This window comes from Felis catus, chromosome B3 (genome assembly GCF_018350175.1).
Source record: "Felis catus isolate Fca126 chromosome B3, F.catus_Fca126_mat1.0, whole genome shotgun sequence".
Classification (NCBI taxonomy): Eukaryota; Metazoa; Chordata; class Mammalia; order Carnivora; family Felidae; genus Felis; species Felis catus.
In genome coordinates, this window is record NC_058373.1 from 134,045,859 (window position 1) to 134,062,377 (window position 16,519).

Consider the following 16,519-nt stretch of genomic DNA (forward strand, 5'->3'; position numbering starts at 1 on the left):
TCTCTCTCTCTCAAAATAAATGAATAAACATTAAAACATTTTTTTAAAGATAGGTTTTAGAATCAACCCTGGATCTGAATGCTGCTTCTGCTACTTACTTATGACCTTGGGGATGCTACTTAACCTCTATAACTTTAGGACCCTTGCCAATAAAATGTAGATAACAGTGAGAAAATGTTTATGAGACAGTTGACTAACGGCCTTCCAGAGATGTCCGTGTCCTAATCCCCAGAACCTGTGGATGTTACCTGATATGGCAAAGGGATTTTGTGGACGTGATTAAGGATCTTGAGCTGGGAGGACTGTCTAAATTATCCATCAGAGCCAACAGTATGGGATGGGACTATGGAAACAAGAGATTGGAGAGATATACAGAAGGGTCACGAGCCAAGGAAGGTGGACAGTTTCCAGAAGCTAAAAAAGGCCAGCAAATGGATTGTCCCTTGGAGCCTCCAGAAGGAACCAGCCCTGCCAACACCCAGACGTTATACCAGTGAGACTGATTTTGACCTTCTGATCTCCAGACTGCGAGATTATAAATTGGTAGTGTGTAGGTATGTGGTAATTTGTTACAGCAGCTATAGGAAACGAATACAAATCATCGCACACAAAGTGAACTATATGCTGTACACCCAGAGGCTGAAGACCCACCCTAATCAATTTCACCCCTCCGTCGAAGAGAAGACTGTGTGTACTTGGGGATGATCTAGGCAACTGTGTCACCCACATGGAAAGAAATCACCCCAGGTATCAACAACTGGGCAGCAGAATGATTATATATTTGTACTAGTAGATACAAGGTCACATCGTGAGACAACTCACATTCAGTAACTCTTTAATATAAAAATAGCAAACAATAAATTTAACCTGTGGCATAAGTAACAAGGGAGGGATGCAGTTCCTGAGATCTGACATCCGCCAGAACATAAGAGCTGGGATGGAGCTGGGCCCAAGTGCAAACACCAGAGGGGGTTGTCGAAGGTCATCCACCAGTCCCTTGACTTGTTATGTGAATCATCTTCAGGAGGAGACTGTCCGGGCTCCTTTTAGGCACCTCCAGTGGATGGGGGACTCACTACCTCCACTGCAGTCAGGTGGCCCCATGAGGTGGCCGCAGTAGGAGTACGGAGAGCAGCTCCTCCAAGTCCTCCTCTCAAAGACCTGCCTTTTCTGACTACGAGAGCCAAAGAGAAAGGAGATGACGATGTTATTTTTGGGTGCTCGCTCACCTGCTGGGAGAACCGGGCCATGTTGCTGCCTCCCCTAAGGCAGCAGAGCAGAGTAATTAAAAGCTTGTTCTGCAGTCAGACTGCTTGGGTTCAGAGCCCGGCGTTACCACTTACAAGCTGTGAGATCCTGTTACTTAACTTCTCAGAGCTTCAGTTTTCCCACCTGGTGGAGTTACCTTATATAAGGACTGAATCGCGCATGTGGAGTCTGGGCCGGTACCTGGACCATGTAAGGTATGCAATACTAAAGGGCGGCAGTCACTGTGGCTAAGCTGTATCATTCCAGTGCTCTGGGAACTCTCAGTGTGGTGGAGAACTGGGCCTCGGCCTACCCAGGACATGCTGTTACAGCAGCACAGTGGAGGTGGCCCAGATTTTCCCGACTAGATGCTTATGGCCCTGCTGTGTGACCATGGACAGGGCTCATGACCCTTCTGAGTCTGCTTCTTCTTTGGTAAAGCTAGGGTCAGCTGCATCCAGGACTGGTATCGGCTTTTGTGCTTAGCATGCTGTCTCAAGTAGGACTGTGACTTCCCCCCCAGTCTCAGGGGGAAATGTGTCAACAATGGAGCAACTATTGTCATGGAGGTTGGCGGTGGAGGGGCTGAGGAGACACGGACTTGACACATTCCTCCCACATCCAGAGGTACATGCTTCTGTGCGGGGTCCTGTTGCAAAGCAGGACCTGTCCTGTGGTCTGAGTGAACGTGCCATCTGGAGAGGAAAGGGGGTACCCTTGCCCTTCTGCTTCATCTTTGTTCTGGATCTTGCATTAACTAGGCTTAAACTCTAAATCCTATTCTAGAAGTGAAAAGAAAGTCGAAGGCTGATCGTTAACTGACTACTGAGAAGTCCAGGGATTAAGCTGCGGCGGGCCACAGCTGAGCCGGTGGGAGGCCCAGCAGCTGTGACCCACCCTGCCCTCTGCCCTTCGTCCATGTCACATATGCCCATGACTGAGAAGAGCAGAAGTGAAAGCGTGCACTGGTTTTGGGGGTGGGTAAGAAGTTTCTCTGCCCTCTCTGGTGGCCGGGTCGTATCCCATTATCTCTGACTCTGACCCCGGCAGTTGCAACTCAACTGGAAAAAAGAACTCTGTGTGAGTCAGTAGGGACAGAAAAATAGTGTGAGATACCTGGTCGTGGAAAACTTCATGCAGCTTCACAATATTGGGGTGTCCTTCACAGAGTTTCAGGGCTGTTATTTCTTTCTGAGTATTGGCCTCCATCCTGCAGGGATGAAAGTGATTAGCCTCCACGTACGTACCTTCTTCACCAAGTTTTCATGTCCATATTATCCCAGCCCTAGTTTTGTGTTTATTTACAGCGTGTTCAGAATGTAAGTGTTCAAGTATCACAATGAGGTTTCCATGACAGTAATGAATCATACCACCCACCAGAACAAGTAATGCATTATTCCTGAGAAAATGATTACTTCTGAGTCAGAAAAGAGCCCATCATGAAGAAATGGGTGCCTCACTTGCCTGACATTTTGGTAGTAAGAATACACAATCATGGAAGTAATAATGAGTTCCCAAAACAACTAGCTGGCTCCCAAAAGCTGCCAGCAAATTGCTAAGTAATTTCAGAAAAAAAAAAATTCAGATACACAACTATTAGGAGTGGCAACAGCTGTCGAAATGAATGGGGCAAGTCTGATTATCACTGCCACGGAAAATGTTCTCACGGTAGACTCGAAAGCCTGTCACGCCATGATTTACGTCCCAAATGGATTACTTTACCAGCAAACATCTATTAGAGTCAGAGGATAATGGATCAGCTAATGAGCTGAATGGCTACACCCAGGGTTAAAAAGAAACCACTGATTTCAAAATAAAAATCCTAATTTACAGAATTCCTTGACCAGGATGAGTCCATACCAAAGAATGCCAAAGGATGCCAGAAATGGTCCCTACCTTTTGCTGATTATTTTGACTGCGAACGCTTGGTTACTTTTTTTGTGTATGCACTTTCGACATATTGAGAAACTTCCCTCTCCCAGCGGCTTGTCCTTCAGGTCTAGGTCATAGTGTTGATAGAATGGGGAGTCCTGATAAGAAACCAATATCATTTACCTTAAGAGAATACTAGGAACTGAGGCGCCTGGGTGGCTCAGTTGGTTGGGCATCTGACTCTAGATATCGGCTCAGGTCATGGTTTCACGGTCTGGGAGTTTGAGCCCTGCACTGGGCTCTGCACGGACAGCATGGAGCCTGCTTAGGATTCTCTCTCTCTCTGTCTCTCTCTCTCTCTCTCTCTCCCTGCCCCTCCCCGACTGTGTGCTCTCTCTCTCAAAATAAATAAAAAGAAACTTAAAAAAAAAAAAAAGAAAATACTAGGAACACAGAGGGATAAATAACAGAGTAAAAGAACATTATTATTTCTTTTAATATTTATTTTTGTGTGTAAGAGACAGAGAGAGAGAGAGAGAGAGAGGGCATGAGCAGGGGAGGTGCAGACAGGGAGGGGGACAGAGGATCTGAAGTGGGCTCTGTGCTGACAGAAGCGAGCCCAACACAGGGCTCGAGCGCAAGAACCACGAGATCATGACCTGAGTGGAGTCGGATGTTCCAGCGACTGAGCCACCCAGGCACCCCTAAAGAACATTATTAATGTTAATAGATATGCATGGAATATATTTATATGCTTCCAAGATTCAGCTTGCTTTAGATCATTTCTACTTTCATCTGTATAATTTTTTAAGATATATAATTTGCTATCACTGTAAAAAGGAGTTCATTGAAATGGATGTGACTAATTCTCTAGGGCAAACATTGCTATTTCCATTTATTCATTTCTTAAAATTGCACCTTACTCAAATGGTAAGCCTATTAAATTCACTGGCCTTGACAATGTTAATTAGCATTGGTATTTAAATCATAACTGTATCATTTAATTAAGCACATGTATACCTTCATCATTGCGCTCCTGGCGACACTCGTCACTCCAGGGCGATCAACTCCTGTGTGGAACTGAAGAGGATCTATGACGGCCGCGTTCCGCTTGAACAGAATGGAAGGAGCGACAAAGGAATAGCCCTAAGAAAGAAAAGGAAGAGTAAGGAACAAGGGTTTGCAATTTTCCAGTTTAGCACAGTCCAGATTGTAATCATGTTTTTCACTCTCTGTGAAAAACATTCAAATATGTGTGGAGATGAATCTAATTTTATTTTATTTGCAATCTAAAATGCAAATCAATGGAGATTTCAAATCAATGGAGACAAACTTTTCCGAAGGAGATAATGCCATCTTCTGGTAGAATTAAACCAATTCAGAATTAAAGGCAGAAAAACCTTCTGTCCAATTCCACCCCCAATATCTGACTCAGAGATGGAGTTCTTTCGCATTGCTGATGAAAGTTCACTTAGGAACGCAACTAGCTTCTCAAAAAAGGTACAGTTAAGCTATTAAACAAAGTGGCCCAAGAGTTATCATTTTTCAAGCTCAAAAAATAGCAAGTTTCACTACAGCAAGTTTCTAATTTAGCAATTATTTGACTCTGATTAGACTTCCTTAGACTAAAAATTTCAAATGGAGTTTTGGAAAGGAAATAAAAATCAAATGGCAGAACGACGTGCCAGAATGAACCAAAAGTGGTATAATGACAGATGATAAATCTGCTCAAGCTAGAACACTCACTAGTTCAAAGAACATTTTTGAAACATCTACTATGTGCTCAGCCACGTGCTAGACATTAGTGTTATTAAGGTCCAGAGACACAGCCCAGGTGACCAGATTAAGCCGTACTAATGGCATACTTATGGGGGTCCAGAAGTGAATCTCTGATAGCATTTAATAGTCTTTAATGGTTTTAATAGCTTTCTGATACCATTTAATAGTATAAGTCTGAGAAAGACCTTTTCCTCAGTATAAAATCTTCCCTAATTCTTTTTTAGGAGTTGGAAAACAGTTAAGATTTCTCACTGAAGATAAAGAATCAGATAACACTTTTTATGAACTGAAGACAATTTTATATGCTAGAGGTAAAATGAAGTAGTCTTGTATTTTTCTATAAAAGAAACTGAAGAGAAATAAAATTTCAAGTAAAAAAATCAACACTTCTTTACATAAAGAACTTGGAAATGCAAGCTGGTGCAGCCACTCTGAAAAACAGGATGGAGGTTCCTCAAAAAACTAAAATAGAACTACCCTACGACCCAGCAATTGCACCACTAGGTATTTATCCAAAGGATACAGCTGTGCTATTTCAAAGGGGAACATGCACCCCAATATCTATAGCAGCACTATCGACAATAGCCGAAGTATGGCAAGAGCCCAAATGTCCATTGATGGATGAATGGATAAAGAAGATGTGGTGGATAAAGACATAGATATAGATATAGATATAGATATATAGATATAGATACAATGGAGTATTACTCGGCAATCAAAAAGAATGAAATCTTGCCATTTGCAACTACGTGGATGGAACTGGAGGGTATTATGCTAAGTGAAATTAGTCAGAGAAAGACAAAAATCATAGGACTTCACTCATATGAGGACTTTAAGAGACAAAACAGATGAACATAAGGGAAGGGAAACAAAAATAATATCAAAACAGGGAGGGGGACAAAACAGAAGCAACTCATAAATATGGAGAACAAACTGAGGGTTATGGGAGGAGTTGTGGGAGGGGGATGGGCTAAATGGGTAAGGGGCACTAAGGAATCTACTCCTGAAATCAGTGTTGCACTAGATGCTAACTAATTTGGATGTAAATTTAAAAAAATTAAAAAAATTAAAAAAAAAAGAACAAACACGTAAGTAATATCTACTATGTCACAGACCATAAGCTTCAGTTAATAATTTGCAACATCTCCATATTTAATCATTTTGAAGAGATTAGAGAATCTTGCTTTTAAGACGCCAAGAACACTTATATGGGAAAATTAATCTTTTCTTTCACAGCACATCCGGCCGCCGCACAGGAGCGCCCTCTCTTGGAGATTACCTGAAACAGCCTCTCGGAGCTCTGGGGCAGCGCAGCAGGGGAGTACGTGGGATCCATCTCTGTGAACTCTTCTGCAAAGTTACTCACATCTAATTCATCTCGGATGACCGGCTTAAATGGGGCGGGCACTTTTTTGGCAGCTAGATCGTCCCAATTTATTTTCTGAAACAGAAAAAGAAAATGGGTACAAAGTAGAGACCAGCAGAGTGGAAATATTTTCTGAGACTAACACAGATGGATTAGGGTTTTAATTAGTCAACAGGGAAAGGGCACATCTTTCAAACCAATGATTATAAATACGTTTTTTTCCCAAGCATGAGCACGTTTTCTGACTGCAGTTTATTGCTGCATTCAATGCTATGCCTGAATGAGAAGACTGCCTTCCGTCACTGTGGGGTCTGGCCGTATCCTCCGGGGGGCACCAGGATATCCTAATTCACCCATAGGGAAAACAGAAAAATTACTTTTGTCCTGAAGGTGTGAGGCCAGAACAAAATAAAACTGAATGATGACAAAGGGCTTTTCAATGCTCTATGAATATGAATGCTGACTCTAATATCAAACAAAGTTAGGTAGCTTTCTTCCTAGACCTGCTCTTCCTCCTGGTCATCTGGACAGACTAGAAAATAAACTCACTATAAATCATGCACTTGTTGGGGCGCCTGGGTGGCGCAGTCGGTTAAGCGTCCGACTTCAGCCAGGTCACGATCTCGCGGTCCGTGAGTTCGAGCCCCGCGTCGGGCTCTGGGCTGATGGCTCAGAGCCTGGAGCCAGTTTCCGATTCTGTGTCTCCCTCTCTCTCTGCCCCTCCCCCGTTCATGCTGTCTCTCTCTGTCCCAAAAATAAATAAACGTTGAAAAAAAAAATAAATCATGCACTTGTTTACGTCTGTAAGTTTAAATGATCCTATCATACTGATATAATCACCCTTTTCTCATTTAAGTCTGTATCCTAGGTTTTTGAATACTGCTTCTTGTCTCCCCCATGGGATAATCCGAGCCCCCTCTCCCCCCATGCCAGACAATTGTTGTCTGATAAATAGAGCTAACTCTGTGCTCTATTTTCTTTGTGCTCCTTCTGTCACTTAAAACAACCTCAGATAATACTTATTGAATCAAATCCCACAGCTATTCTATTAACATATTTCTTCAAATCTAAGATGTCCTCATTCATAGTGAGATATGCCATGATTGCATGTACCATGAAGAAAGAAAAGGCATTATGAAGTAGAATGGTTAAGCTGTCCATTGTAAGACGCATTCTGATTTCAGAGACAGTGGATGACGTGCAGGAAGTTTAATCAACTAACGAAAAAATGTTTTTATTATGCCCTCTTGTGGAGGCAACGGAGAAAAAAAATCATTAGATTACAGATCTTCAAGTTTTTCAGCCAGCGTGGGCTTTAGAGACCAATTAGCTCATCTCCTTTAGACCCAGATGGAAACTGAAGCCTGAAAGTAAGAACTAACCTTCTCACTTAAACACTAGCTCATGGAAGGGTCAGTCTCCTGATTTTCTCATTAGCGCTCTGTCCTCCGTGTGGCTGTAATGTTTTCCATTACAAGCATATGATTTGTGCTTGGCTATTTATACATACATTAAGAGAAACTTCTAGAGGAAAGGGGTAATTTAAAGAAATATATTGTTAGCGGAACGTTTAGTATGTAGAAAATTGATCGCTGTTACGTTCCTCTCCACGTCCTCTCCATTTAGGTCTTTACAAGTTGGATTCTGGTCTTTCCTAAAGAGTCCTTGTCATTTAAAAAGCAAAGCCATTAAAGAACCTAAAATTACTATTTCAAGCTATAGAAAAATTTCCGTAATATGAAAGACATACTGTAATATTCACAAATATAGTGAACTGTAGTGAAAAAGATCCTAGGAAAATATGATGGGGGTATTTTGCTTGAGCACTTTCTTGAATTTTACATTGTTAAATTTTCAGCCACATTTCTCAACAAGGTATTCGAAATAGTTTGTTCAACTATTAATCTTTGTAAGCCATGCTAATTTATGAAATGTACACATTGAGAAGTTAATTTTATTCTAAATGTATTTGTTACTGAACTTCTGTAAGATGTGTGGTAACATATTTTTAAACGGGTTACAACTGAGAGACTGGTGCTCTTTTTTTTGAGTATAGAAATACAGAGAGGGGGGCTCAGTTGGTGAAGCATCCAACTCTTGATTTTGACTCAGGTCATGATCCCAGGGTTGTGGAATCAAACCCCCTGTCACACCCTATGCTGAGCATGGAACCTCTGGAATTTTTTCTCTCTCTCTCTCTCTCTCTCTCTCTCTGCCCCTCCCTGCCACTCGTGCTCTGTCTCTCTCTCTCTCTAAAACAAAATTTAAAAATACGTCACACACAAAAAAGATAAGAAATACAGAGAGGTAATTCTTATTCTCAACCATTACTTGTTTTTCTAGATTTAAAAAACAATAGACAACACAGAGGTTACTCTAGGGCAGTTTTCCTTTGTTATGTTAGGCGTTTTCATTTGCTCTGGTGATAATACTGTAAAAGCTCAGTTTGCAGAATAAAAATAAAACCCGGATGGTCCCTTTAGACCATAAATATTTAAGTCATGCTTACTGAGGTGATGAAATTTTTTAAAAGTCCTAAGTTCAGGGTTTTAAAAACTGAGGTCATGGTATCCTGGGTTGACTCTACTCAGACTTAAATAGCTAGCCAACTCAGCCAATTTAATTCTTTTTCCCCAGTTATCTAAAATTTTGGAGTTCTTTTGTTCGTTTTACTAAAGTGAGCAAACTAAGTTAAGCAGATGTATTGGTGCTCTGTAGAATGGTCTCATTAGGTTTCTTCAGAATAAGCAGTAAGTAAGTAAGTAAGTAAGTAAATAAATAAATAAATAAATAAATAAATAAATAAATAAATCTATGTTACAGATACGTAACCGAGAAATAGGCACATTTTAAATTTTCTGTGATTGCTCCCGAGAAAAGGAGAAAGCATGAAATCACTGTCTAAAGGGCAAAACACACTGGTGGGAATGGCTCGTGAACTGAGAGAAAAGTAAAAAATAAAAGCTTCTTCAGTCCATATGCCTAAATTTCAAGATCATAAATAGAAACCAATACTCAAAACTCGAACCAATAAGCATATGGAAGACTGAACGCCATTATGGTCCTCCCCACTCTCACTTCATTTAGGCAGGAAAAGACCATTTAGGTGTCTCTAAGTAGAATTCTTTTTTTTTTTTTAAATGTTAACTTATTTTGAGAGAGTGAGAGTGAAAGCGGGGGAGGGGCAGAGAGAGAGGGAGACAGAAGCTCCCAAGCAGGCTCTGTGCTGACAGCAGAGAGCCTGATGTGGGTCTCGAATTCACAAATTGTGAGATCACGTCCTGAGTCAAAGTCAGACGCTTAACTGACTGAGTCACCCAGATGCCCCTCCAAGGAGAATTCTGATCCTAGGATTCCTACAGGGTCCCTGCTATTTAAAAAAAAAGGTACAGTGTCTGTGAAGATAGGGAGCAAATGTCTCCAAAAGGGGCCATGTTCACTCATTTCATGAAGAATGCCAAGCACCCTGCAAATAGCAGGCCATATAAAACCATCTGTTCAATAAATTTCACCTGAAAAAAGAGATGTTCTTTGATTTCATCCGCATCACGTGGACCACATCCCAATCTTTTCTTGGGATCTTTCATCAAAAGACGCTGAATCAGGTCTTTAGCTAAAGCACTCATTTCTTGAGGATATGGAGGCTCGCTTTTTAATATTCTCCTGTTGACAGATAAAACTTGCTATTAAAACAACCAGAGGATGAAGTTACAGTGACGATATTCTTAGCAAGACAAGTACTGTGCCACACACTTTGAAACTAAACTGTATGTGAAAAGCAGAGCAAGAGTATTTAAAACGAGATGCCATGAAATCGAATTTCCGAAACTAAGCAGAGACAAAAAGCGTTGGATCATTTTTTCAGTGTAAGTCGCTCTAAATGGGGAACCACCACCCCAAATATTTAATTGGGGAAAAAAATGAAGGCTTGGGACAGGTTAGACCTTGACTCGACTCTCTGATGAAAGATTTCCCAATGGAAACAACTCCTAATAAACTCAGAGAAGTCAATCCAGCACTCAGCTCCAACCATCATACCCTTCTCTCTTCCCCTTCCCTGTGTGCCAGGGAACAGCTGGGCCCGGCGGGAATGGGGAGGGAAGGCAGGCCAACGCAGGTAGGGTCACAGCCACTGGGACATGGCTCCACTCCTAATATCTGAAAACGAGCACCAGACCTGGGGCTTTTCATGGGATGAGATCACCTGCTTCATTATCTCCCACTATAAAACAGTCAGGTAAGCCCTATAAGGAAGTCAAAGGTAAAGTCTACTGTTTACTATGGAAGGTGAAACATTAAGATAATCAAGTTTCTTGATGAAATATTTGAATTTATGCTAAGGTCATGGAAGAAATCAATCCAATCCAAATGTACCTCTGCCTCTGTGAAAGGGCAGATGAATAATGAGAAAGAATAATGAAAGGGACGGACTGAAATTAAGAAGCTTAACACGGTATACACGGAGATAGTTATTCCTTTATTCAGGTTTGTAAAAAGATTCCCTGTTGGGCATTAAAATATTAATAACTGTTATGGAACAAAACCAGGTAACACATTTGTAACAGCACAGTGTGGTTAAGCACACGGACTCCGGAGCCGGACCGAATTCAAACTCTGGCTTGCTGCTAACTGGCTGTGCGACTCTGAGAGTTAATGAACGTCTTCACACCATGGTCTCCTTAACCTAAAATGGGTATTATGATGCTTAAGTGAGCGAAGATAGTGCTTAGCGCTGCACCGGGAACATTGCAAGCGCTTGACCTGTGTGCCCCTGGCTCCCTTCGGCTACACCAACCACAGAGAAAACCACAGCCAGTAGCCACTGAGAACCAGTGAAATGACAGTGGAACTGTAAGTTTTCACTGGAAATTCTAGCCGTCTTGTTCATTTCAAAGCTAATCCCCCTTCTGGCACTCCATCCTGGGGATGCAAGAAAACCCGGACGGAACAAGGGAAAAAAAAGAAGTACGCTTTTTCTCTTTAGGGTTCTTTAGTGTTCCCCCAGGGCTCGCTGCTCGTCAGGGTTTTCTGCGTTGGAGAGAATCCTCTCCTGGGACCAGGCACAGGCGTCTCTGAGAGACACTGGCAGCCCGGTTTCTGAGGGAAAGCTAAGCAGAGACTTTTCCATTTTCCCCACCTTTCATGTGCTTTTAGCAGGCAGGGACTTTTTGTGTGAAAGGATCAGGCAATAGATACCCTGTTGCTGACATTCACTTTGGCTGAGAAATAAGCACTTTGGCTGATGTCATCGGAAGGTACTGATTCTGTAGGTCCATACACCTGAGTCATCGGCATTTGCTGGAAGTCTACTCCGTACAGGCACTTAGGGAAAGCAACGGTCATGCCAACCCTGGCGGTTCATCCACAAAAGGAGGGGCATCGAGAGAACGGGGAGCACCCAGAAACAGGGATGACCCACTGAGATGCCAAGCTGCGAAGAGGGGCGGGAGACTCCGCGTACAACTTGGGGCGGAGGTCTGGGCACGCAGACAGCATTGGTGGGCGACCGACGGCTGCAGCAGGTGCCACACACAAGGAACTAGAGCGTGACATTGTAGTGAGGCTCTGATGTGTAGGGAGCACATCAGAAGAGATGGGGTGGAAATCTGAAGGGGTTTCTCGGAGCAGTACTGACGAGGGGACGAGAGGGACCACCAGTGGTGGCCCCAAAGCTTCCCTTTTTCCTGGCCGCAGCGAACACGGCCAGAAGCAGCCGGAGGAGGTTGGGCAGGCGATGGTGAGCACGCACCCCAGCTCGCAGGAGTGAAAGCAGGGGCCACGCAGGAGGTAGCACAGCAGGACCGCTTCTTAGGCTCCTTGTCGTCTCGGTAAACGGAGTGGCACGGGGCTTCCTCAGTGCGTGGAGAGGTTCTGAAACCTAATCCCGCGGAGAACCGTAGGGCCAGGAAGAGGACCAGAAATGGAGGTGCGCTGGTCAGGAGAAAGAGCCCCCAGCAGGCTTAAATCTCTTCTCCAGGGGAAGATGATCTCTTCCTCTTCTGCTTCCTTGAAACGTACGGGGCCGAGATGCATGTGAAATGACAGCTGTGCCTGGTTATCGCGAAGTCACCCCTGAGATGTGTGAGCAGACAGGACTATTTAAAACTCAGAGAACACAAGTTTCTGGGTGTTGTCTCTTACTCCAAGGGTGTCCTTGGAAGGGGGGAGCGGTGGAAGCTGTGCACAGAGGAGTAGAACAATGCAGTCCCGTGGTGGCCTTCCCATGTGGGGGTCACCCATCCACCTGTTCTCATCACTAATGGCTGAGTGTGCCCTCTGTGGGCTGGCCAGCCAGACCTGGTGACTGCAAGGACCCCTGATGAAGAGGTGCTTGATGCTGTCATGCTGATACCCATGTTTCCTGATCTGTATCTCAGGAAGCTAAGTAAAACTGGTGTCAGATTACAGCCTATTGTGACCCGTGAGTATGAATGTCAGTCTGAAGCTCAGACCAGCGCAGTTACGCAGAATGCGCACTGCAGAAAGGGGGACGCAGGTGGAGGATGCTCATGGACCTTTAGCCGTGACAATACTAGAACATCCTGCAACAAGGGCAGGGAGACATTTCTCAGGTGTTGTTGCCACTTGACCTCTTCGAATGTTCTAGATTTCTGAATTGGTAATGACCCAGAACTCTTTCTTTTTAGCTCCAAAGGGAATCTGGGAAACTTGAGAAATGAACTGTAATGGGGTGGGGCCCAAACAAATCTTTTTTTTTTAAATTAATTAATCTATTTTTTATACATTAAAAAAAGTATTTATTTTGAGAGAGACACAGAGAGAGAGAGAGCAGGGGAGGGGTAAAGAGAGAATCTCAACTAGGGTGCACTGCCAGTGCAGAGCCCTATGCAGGGCTTGAACTCATGAACTGTGAGATCATGACCTGAACTAAAACCAAGAGTCAGATGCTTAACCAACTGAGCCGCCCAGGAGCACTGAGCCCAAATAAATCTTAGAGCTCTCTGGAAAATCAGAACAGGCTCTGAGTTGACATATCACATTAAACACTTCTTGTGTTTGTTATCATTTAATCCATACAATAATCCTATCAATAGGCAGCCACTATTATCCCTGTTCTAAAGGTAAGGAAAGATTCCTTTCAAATCAAGACATACACACAAAATTTTAACTTGATATTCCAGAACATAGATGCTCCTAATATTTTTTTGCAAGAAGCAGCAAATAACAGAGCTAAGAAAATTTTGAAAAATAAAATAACTGGGAAAGATCTGCCTAGCCACATGTTAAAATGTATTATGAAACAAGATTGTAAAAGTGAGGTGCTAGCAAAGTAAATCAACAGCCAAATCATATGAACAGAAAAGACAACTTGAAAAACATCCAGGCATATACACAAACTTACATTGTTTTTGAAAAGGGACCAGCCAACATGGGAAATGCCACATTGTTTGACAAATGTGCTGGGGAAACCAGCTATTTGGGAAATAAACGAAGCAAGACCTTGCCCCATACCACAACCTGAAATGAATTCCAAATGGATTAGGAATTACATGAAAAAAGAAAAATCAAATAAAATTAAAACCAATAATATAAAAATGAATATAAAATTTCTTTCTATTCATGAATGTTAAGTTTCTGAGAACCTCTGTGGTGAAAGAAATTCCCACCTGATTAGCTTAAGAATGTATGGATTGGGGGGCCTGGGTGGCTCAGTAAGTTGGGCATCCAACTCTTGATTTCAGCTAAGGTCTTGATCCCAGGGTCATGGGATCAAGCCCCACATTGGGCTCCATGCTGAGTGTGAAGCCTGCTTAAGATCCTCTCTCTCTCTCTCTCTCTCTCTTTCTCTCTCTCTTCTCTACCCCTCTCCCCACCTCATACACACACACACACTCTCTCTCTCTAAAATTAAAAAAAAAACAAATGTATGAACTAAAGAGTACTAACATCGAGATTAAAATTAAAACTATGATGGGGAGCAAGATGGGCAGATGGGTAGATATAGAACAAGCAAGGATGGTAAAATAGTCATGGTAGCATCATGGCAGTGTGTAGGCAGGTTTCCACTGTGACAGGTATTCGAACATTTTCATATAAAATGTGGCGGAAAAAGTGAGCTCATGAAAGTGTGCACGTGTTTCTTATGATCACAACAATATAACAATACGGAACTGTCTCAACAATGGTGTTAGTACAGTGGGCAGTGCTCACCTGTCACCCCACTGAGGTCTTTGCTCAAGTGTCACCTTATCAGAGCAGCCTTCTGGAACCATCCGAACAAAAATACCTATTTCCCCACCTTAGTCATCCCTCTCCTTTCTTTTCTTTTCCTCCATGGCATTTAAAGACTATTTGTATTTATTGATTGGTTACTCTGATCTCCTCCCAGCTAAAATGTAAGCTCTGAGGGAGGGGAGATTCATTTTAAAGGCAATTTTGTTCAGTGCTTTTTTTCCTGGGGCCTAGAACACTGCTTAGCATATAGCAAGTCCTCAACATATATTTCCTGAATAAATACACATCTGATTATTTTCCATTTATGATACCTTGTTCACTCAGGATCTTTCTTCCTCAGTTGCAACAGATGCCTGCAGATAACATCTTTGTTTTTTCACCAATAGCATATGCCTTCTCTTGGGGTGATTCTATTTGTCCTCCACTTCAAAGTTCACAATCTTTCCTATTTTGTGACTTAACATTGTTGATTCTCCCTTGCTGGTTCCCATGTGGTCCCAGAATTACCGGACTACTTATATGCCTGCCTGAGTTAGGAAGTTTTCAGCAAACTTCATTTACTCTAACTAGATAAGAATATTATGGTGTGTCTACTCAATGGTATATTACACAGCCATTGCAAAATTATGTGTACAAAGAGTTTGTATACATGAGAATGTGTATAACTTTAAGCAAAAACTGGAAAATATGAAGTTATATTTCTAGCATAAGTACAACACTATACAGATGTAGAAGACTAAAAGGAAATATATCAAGATATTGGCAGTGCTGGTCTCTGGGTGTTATTACGGTTTTCCCTTATGTACGTTTTAAACTATAGTGAACGTTACTTTTAGAACAGGAACAACAGAATGAACTTGATTTATAAGATCACAGACCCACGGAGACCAGCACAAGCCTGGCATGGGGGCTGGGAAGTCTTGAACCCTCTGTGGGTATTTCCCACTGCCCAAAAGGCCTTCTTTTCTACCTTCAGCCTCTGCAAGCCTCTGGGTCCTCCTGGCCCAGCCCATGCGGTCTCTCCATCATGAACGCTTCCCTGACACTCTCAGTCCCCAAGGGTCCATGCCGCCTTTGTATTTCCATGGCAGTCACCTCACCACTCCAATACTTCCCCAAACTCCTGGTATTATGAATTGTCATCCTTTTATTCACATCTTCCTGAACAGTATACAAGTTTTCTTAGGACAAGAATGTTGCCTCTGTATTTCTCCTCTGCCTTAGGAGGTAAAAACCACCCAGCAAATATTCCAGAGATGAATGAAATCAATCACCCTGTTGTCTGGGCCGGTACTTCCCAATCCCTTACCTGAAATAAGCATTCAGCTCTAGGAAAGAAAACAGCAGCACAGAACCAAGTGTGAGCCATGGGACAGCATGAAGCAACTTTCCAGGAGTCATTTTGTACTTGACCCCAGTCCCAGCGCCCAGTTGCTCTGAGTTCTTAGGCAAGACAAGCCTCAGTTTCCTTGTCTATAAAACAGCACATGCAGCTACCTGTTTTCCAGGGCTGTAAGGATTCCAGGAAATGCTATGTGGGACTTCTCGGCACAGAGGCTGGCACGCGGCTGTGCCCCGGGGAGCCTCCCCCTCTGTGGGGCTAGTCCAGGACTGTTCCTGCTCTCAGACACTGGCTGCCAGAGGGGACACTTCCCTTTGGCTGTTACCAAATCCTTCCTTGATCCACCTACCCCGTCTTTCTTTAGACATTGCCAGTAAGAATAATAAAATGAGATTCTTTACCAACTCCTGCAAAATCCGGGACTCTACTCAAAATCTCAGCCAGTAATCCCTGGGAGCCCCCAGGGCATGTCTTAAGTGAGCTATAAATACTCTTCTTCACTCTCACATAAAGCATTTCCTTTCCTTCTCTTGCCTCACAAGCCACCTGAGGGGTGCTCACTCCTGCCATGGCTTCTGGTGCAGAAGAGAGAATATTTCTGTTCCCCGTGAGGTTTGAGGACGTAAAGATGTATGCACGATCTTGTAAAGATTTTGGTAAGAGAGCTTTCTTTTTCTTTTCAACGTATAGCATCTTCTCCCTAAAAGTGATGGATA

At 42.9% G+C, this 16,519-nt stretch overlaps 1 protein-coding gene across 1 annotated transcript in view; it reads right to left on the reverse strand.

Moving 5' to 3' along the window:
• RPS6KA5 (ribosomal protein S6 kinase A5) overlaps positions 1-16,519 on the reverse strand; it is a 177,556-nt gene that overhangs the window by 18,332 nt on the left and 142,705 nt on the right. Inside the window, 5 exon segments of the mRNA XM_003987915.6 lie at positions 2,365-2,458; positions 3,145-3,278; positions 4,141-4,266; positions 6,179-6,340; positions 9,778-9,928. Coding sequence (XP_003987964.2) covers positions 2,365-2,458; positions 3,145-3,278; positions 4,141-4,266; positions 6,179-6,340; positions 9,778-9,928 — 667 coding nt within the window.